Consider the following 7,117-nt stretch of genomic DNA (forward strand, 5'->3'; position numbering starts at 1 on the left):
AAATATAAATATTGTAATAGTAAATGTAGTCAAAATACAACTTACACATGATTAATAATCTTACCCATGTGCCTTATTTTATAATTCTGACAGTGCTTAACTATTAACTAAAAGTAAGTTTGTTGATTTTAATTTCTGTTAAATTGAATGTCGGATATAACTATAGGAATCCTGACCAGCATGTGGAGCGTAGCTGATAAGGTGAAACCTGAAGCTCACCTCGCCATGTTCACCCTCAAGAGGAGGAACCTCGATGTAATACTCCTTACTGGTGACAATAGGAAAACGGCCTCTGCTATAGCTAAACAAGTAACAATATTTAAACTAATATTGTATATTTAGAAATATATAGGTGTATTTATTTAAAGAAATCATAAATGATTATATATAATGATAAACTTTAAAAAATATATATATTGGCAGTGTTAGAATCTACTCGAGTTATTTTCATGAAAACTTCAGTTATTTATAGAATATTTAGTAATTTGGTTTTCGATTAAAGTTTCATCTTGAATAATTTCAGTCATTTGCAATAATTATCTTTGTATAATAAAAAAAAAAAAAAATATATATATATATATATCTTTCACAGTAAAGTTGCCAATAGTTTCCTATCTGAAATTATCTCAATGTGCCACTTCCATTTCTTCCTTATTTTGAGGTGAATATGCTCTGGACCTCTTCGTTTGAGATATTTTTGGACTGCCAGATTCCCAAGATTCTTTGCAACCAGTTGGGTGCTAGTTTGTCACTTTCCCGGCTTAACTTTCATACAGCAGGACTGACTATATCGGTGTTCAAAAGCCTTTTATATCCTTGAAAATCTTGTTCTTCCATACAGGATATAGTACTTCTAACATCTTCCAAAATGAAATGAAAAATGGTGTATTATTCTGAGACTAGGTTCCTTTAGAACACTTATAAGGTAATTTTAATTTTATAATAACATATATAAGCCAAAAACAGTTTGACCACACTTAATTATAACTTATATTAAAATTGTATATAAATAATTATAGGGACAGGAAAAAAAAACTAAATTAAAAAACTATCTGACTAAATACATGAAAAACATAACAAAAAGGTTGTTAAAAATTATCTGTACTATTATAATATTGGATTAGATTTGTGAAGTAAAAAATAGTTAAATAGGAGGGTTTTAAATAAGGGAAGGGTTGGTACATGACATGTGTTAGAGGGAATGGAATTCTAATGATATGCAGCTCGGGTAAAAAATGATTTAACAAATGCAACAGTTCGGTGAGGTGGAGGGTAGATGGCACATAAATGGGACCTGGTAGTGTGGGATTGGACTGAGAATGTGAATTGCAGGTTTTATAGGATAAAGGAGGGCTGTTGAGTACTAATTACTTGGAATAGAAAGGAAGCTATGAAATACTGACATCGGAAGGATGGATAGAGTCACTTTAGCTCAGCATAATACTGGGTTATGTGCCTATCTGTGGTGATCCCAAAAATAAATCGTACTGAACAGTTCATAAGACTTTTAAGTTTAGATTCAAGATTACCTGAGAGTCCACCATATACCAGGCAGCCCTAGTCAAAGTGGGGGAAACAAGAGAAGAAACTAAGAGTTGACAGGTTTTAAGTGAAGGAGATAACGGATTCACTTGATCCTTTCTTTAGTGACTACACCCCCCCAAGTAGTTGAATGATTCCACTTGCTTATCTTTATGAAGTTACCTAATTTGCAGAGAGGAGATACTGGCAGCTCACCTTCAATATGTAGTTATGATAAATTTATTAAAAATACATATCCATATGTTTGTTTACATTAAGATTCCATTTGTTCATTTGGCTTACAGCTATTTATTTTTTAATTATTCTTTTTAAGGTCGGAATTCGTCAAGTTTTTGCCGAAGTGCTCCCTTCACATAAGGTAGCGAAAATTCAGCAATTGCAGAATAAAGGATTGAGTGTGGCGATGGTAGGGGATGGAGTCAATGATTCTCCTGCCCTTGCTCAGGCAGATGTAGGAATTGCCATTTCCTCAGGAACCGATGTCGCTGTGGCTGCAGCTGATGTTGTCTTAATGAGGGTAAGTTCATTATTATTTATCATGAATTATAAGTAAAACATAATGTTAGTTGTTAATCATCTAAAATATATGATGTATCGCAATCTTTTTTTTATTGAAGTGAAATTTCTTTACCAATGTTCTACTTCTCAGGAAAAAAAATCCAGGATTAAGTGGTAGGGATGGGTCAAAGCTAGTAAATTCTAGCAGAAAAATTATATATTGTAATTGGAGGGTAAGAGTTTATAGTAGCAATCCCAGCAGCGCCTGTCTGATTGAGTGAGCTCCTGTTATCTTATTTTTTCCTATTTATGAAAATTTGGCTGTTAGAATTGACTTAAGAAATGGTTGTTCTATTCCAATTATTATTATTTTGGAACTAATATATTTTCTTCCTTAGGCCATAAGAACACATTATCATTATTAATAAAATTTTCATACATTACTTCATTTCTAGAAGTTTCACTTCTGTCAGCCAGTTCTATGACCGCCTCAATTAATTTTTTTTTAATTATCTGTTTAATATAAAATTTTTCAAGTATTTCTAAAATAAAGATTTATTTAATTTTTATTTTCAGAATGATCTGTTGGATGTTATTGCCTGCTTAGACTTGTCTCGGAAAACTGTGAAACGTATTCGTGCCAATTTCCTTTTTGCTAGTGTTTACAACTTGATTGGTATCCCTATGGCTGCTGGTGCCTTTAGTCATTTTGGTTTAACTCTTGTGGTAAGTTCTTGTTCTTCTTTCTCTCTTTATAAAATATTTTTCATTTTAGTTAACATTTAAAACATTAGGCAATACATATTTATGGATATTTAATATATTTGGACCAATTTTTTATGAAAAGACGAAGCTAAATATTGCATATAACATGAACTATGCATTATTATCTGTAGCGATGAGATGATTTAATCAATTTTTATATTTAGATAGTTCACTCACTTAAAAATTTATTTTGATTTATTTTTTTTTTTTTATCATTTATTTATATAAATATTCTTGTTAACCTTTGTTATAGCCATGGATGTCTTCTGCTGCTATGGCGTTAAGTTCAGTATCAGTGGTCTGTTCTTCGTTGCTGCTTAAACTGTAAGCACTATTCCCTCCTCATTACTGTTATAACTGAAAGTTACTGAGTTATTTTTAAATAAAATTTATACAAAGTGATTATTCTGAATAATCATGCTGAAACAATAACAATATTTATAGTTAGTTATTAGTAGTTTTAATATCTTTTTCTTTAAATGCTCTGATTTAAAAATCTAATTCTTTCTTAACAAATAAAGTCTATGCTTAATAAAGAAAGTTGTTAGTGTTTTGGCCATAGTTTTATTTTAACATTGATGTAATGTGTGTATTTAAGTGATGTATGTATTTAATTTTTTGCTTTGATTTTTAATGTTAAGTTGTATTTATTTTTTTTTTTTCACAGCTACCGTAAACCAACAATTGATCAACTTATGACTCCTGAATACAGGCAAGTGATAGCGGCTCAGCAGGAAATGGAAAATATTTCCCTCCATAGAGGTATTGATGATATTAAAATACCCTCTCGTGTGCCAAGTACAGCAAGCAATTTAAGCTTAAGCAGGTTTGTCATTTAAAATGTTTTCAATTATTTATTTTATTCATTTATGTTGTAATGTTTTGAATTTCTGATCATTCTGTGATCTTGGTTTGACAATTTCTAACTGATATGACCAGGATCTCCAGAAATTGAGCTTCAAAGGTATAATTTCCAATTAAAAGTTGTCCCTAGATAGATCTATTACTACTAGTTCCTTAATTTTATTATGATTGTACTGAAATTTATTTGGAAGCTTTGCTGTGAGTGATTTTTAATGGAAAACACAATTTTATTAGTTAGAACCTTACCTACCCTAGGCAACAAATGTTAGATGTTTCAAATTGCTTTATTACTGTCAGTCATTCGTTTAGTAATACACATCAAAATTATTGTTTATAATTTTTACATTCTTTTTACTTTCATTATGTTTTTTTACAGACTCTTCAATAAAAGTAAAGAGGTTGGTGAAGGGCGATTGCTTTTTGCTGATGAAGAAGATCTAGAAATTGTTGTGGGCTCAATGAAAACTGGTATAATCTCTGATTTTTTATTTGCTCATATAGTTTTACTTTTTTATTTATTTTCTTACCATAAATATATTTCTGTTTTATAATTTTAATGTTGCTTATTTTATCTTTAATTTGAAATATTTTTAGATTTGAGGGAAAAATAAACCACTGTACAATAGTTATTCATGGAGCTGAATTTATCAAAATAGAATCATCTAAATTATAAGAAACAAACATATTTTTATTTTTTGAGAAAATTTACTTAGTCGTTTTGTTAAAAAAACCTCAGGGTCAAAAAATACGTGATACTAATTTGTATTAAAATTTTGTTTATTATTAGTCTGTAAAAAAATTTCTGAATTACATTTTAAATTGTAGAGTTAGAGTCGCTAGAGGAATACTCCAGTATCAGATATAATGTACTCCTGAAAATAATTCAGACTACCTCTGATTGGAATCTCTTGAATTTCATTCTTGACATTCTAGAATACAAAGGAGTGGCCAGATTATCTGTGACACTATTTATTTTGGCATTATTTCTTTATAATTAAAGTTTTCTTTCTAAAATGTATGTAAACTTATTGCAACTAAAATTTATGAAAACAATTAAAATTGGAAATTTAAAAATTTCTGTTAAAAACTTTGGAGTGGTCATTATCCTATTGGCCTTTGTAAACAATGAATTCTTATCTCATCAGAATCTATTGGTATATTAAAATTAAATCGGATTGCTTAGAAACGAAAGTAAATTTTAGAATATTAATTAGACGAAAAGATTTGTCATTATTATTATTATTGAAGTTAAAAGATAGCTGATAAAGCTCATTGAACATTTTTTTATTATTTAAGAAGTTTTACTCATTTTAAATATATTTTCATTCCATTATTAAAATGTCAATTTATTGAAGAAATTATTCTATGTATATAAACTTACTTGTTTATTTATTGCAGAAGGAATTCACAACTCTATCAGCTGAGAAATGAGAGAAGTTGCATTGTAATTTGTATATTAAAGTATGAAGAAAATGAAAACTTGATAATGCAGTAAGTATAATGCTGATTATATATAATCGTTTTTATTTGTGCTAATCGTAAGCTGAAGATTTGTTGCCAAAGTAAATGTTCCATATTTTTTATATTCAATGTATTTGTTCAAACTAACTTTAAAAAGATGGAAAACAAATTCAATCAAAATACCATAAAATGGTGAATCTCACCAGTATGAGGTTTTTTTTTTTTTAATGTATATGTAATATACCCTTCTTCCCATAATATGAATTCATTTTAATTCTAGAGTTAGGTTACAAAATTGTTTTATTATTATCATTGACAATTGTAGGAGGTGACATATTTCAATTATTAATTAATTATGTTACTAGTATGAATTTGTATATAAAATGTATAACAAATGTTTATCAAAAGGTTTTAAATTTGAATTTTCTGTTTATAATGTGTTATATATTGAAAGCTGTTTTATTTTTTAATGTATATTTATATCATTATGAAACAACTGTGATCCTCTTCTGTTTGTTAGATCCTAAAAATCTCTAAGTGTTTTTTTTTTATTATTATTTGTTGAGAGTACTTATTACTTCACTGTATATATTCTTTATTGTCTTGCTGAAAGGTCAATAACACTTAAGTTGTCCACGTATTTAATAAATATTTATTTGTCTTCCATATTACTTAAGGTAAAGATCCAGCTTATTTATTTATTTATATTTTCACCCTGCATAATTATAAATTTCTTAACCTATAATAGAAACAACAAAACCTATTTTTCTTGTTAATTGTATACGATTTTCTCCTTCCTCCCACCCTCTCTCCCCCACCACAAATCTTAATGATCATAGTTAAAAATATTTTGTAAGATTTCACTAGAAAGCTTCTCTCAGGTACCTTTAATTTTGTTTATTTCAAATAATTATCTATACCTTATTGTCTGCTATAAGAAACAACAGACACATATAAAATATGAACAAATTTGATTATTAACTAAAGGAGAAAATAAATATTTTTGTTTGTTGTTGTGACTTGTCATAACTTTTTGACTATAATTAGCCATGAAAACATAGTAATACTTGTATTTGCTTGTTGTGGTGCAGCAGATTTTTGTCCAATCATTATTTAGCTCTTTATCCAAATGAAAATAGAATAAATTTAATGGTATTATTAAAATTAACATGTTACAGCATGGAATTGATTATATTAGCCGATCATGATTGGAAATTAATCTTGATAAGCAGTGTCAAAAAGAAAAGTAATATTTCTGTTTACATTTTTGCATTCCTTTAATATTAGGATTTATTTTGTCTAAAATGAAGATTATTTTCATTTAAAAATAAAATATATAGGGCTTTTAATTTATTAGAGAGAATAGGTTACCTTTGTGGACGGCTCTGTTTATGCTTCACACGCCACAGCTGACTCACCTCGTAGCTTGGCATACTTGATTTTCTCTTGATTAGATAATTAGAAGGCATTGTCCAGATGAACACTGTGGTTTGAAAGGTGCTTCCTTTAATCCAAGGTACCTAATATTATTCAGGGAATAAACCAGACTTCGTACAATTGAGTGTTGTATTAATATAAATGTATTTATTAATTAATATATAACACATTTAGAAACTCCTGCAAATCAGTTATTTTGTATCTGCAATATTTTAAATATATGTTTCTTAAGTTACTATTCTGGCCATATTCAATGGTCTATCATAAGATATTAAATTGGTTAAAAACATTTAAAAGTTTTGATAGTGTGTTTAATAATTGGTTTCGCTTTTAGGAGACAACAAATTTTTTTTAAAAATTTTATGTTTAACACAGTTGATAAAAAAAAAGTCAGATTTATTTATCTTTTTACATTTTCATTTGTACTTCCATAGTGATTATATTCTTACAGGCCAAACATTTTTGTTGGAAAATATTTCAGCTCTTGTTCTGAAATTACTATAAATAACTCATTACTACAAATGTGTAAGTTACTACACACACACATATA

At 28.3% G+C, this 7,117-nt stretch overlaps 1 protein-coding gene across 6 annotated transcripts in view; it reads left to right on the top strand.

The window, feature by feature from the left end:
• ATP7 (copper-transporting ATPase 1) overlaps positions 1–7,111 on the top strand; it is a 42,253-nt gene extending 35,142 nt beyond the window's left edge. For 5 of the 6 annotated variants that reach the window (XM_014429643.3, XM_014429642.3, XM_014429645.3 and 2 more), the window contains 7 exons: positions 167–309; positions 1,856–2,059; positions 2,617–2,766; positions 3,059–3,129; positions 3,473–3,631; positions 4,046–4,137; positions 5,068–5,893. In XM_014429643.3, the coding sequence (XP_014285129.1) occupies positions 167–309; positions 1,856–2,059; positions 2,617–2,766; positions 3,059–3,129; positions 3,473–3,631; positions 4,046–4,137; positions 5,068–5,093 (845 nt within the window). In that variant the 3' untranslated portion in view covers positions 5,094–5,893. Of the gene's footprint in view, positions 1–166; positions 310–1,855; positions 2,060–2,616; positions 2,767–3,058; positions 3,130–3,472; positions 3,632–4,045; positions 4,138–5,067; positions 5,894–6,487 lie in introns of those variants that run through there. The other variant, XR_010844329.1, reaches the window with a different exon arrangement.
• The last annotated feature ends 6 nt before the right edge of the window (positions 7,112–7,117 follow it).

Source organism: Halyomorpha halys, unplaced genomic scaffold, assembly GCF_000696795.3.
Source record: "Halyomorpha halys isolate HHAL.00 unplaced genomic scaffold, Hhal_1.1 Scaffold813.1, whole genome shotgun sequence".
Lineage (NCBI taxonomy): Eukaryota > Metazoa > Arthropoda > Insecta > Hemiptera > Pentatomidae > Halyomorpha > Halyomorpha halys.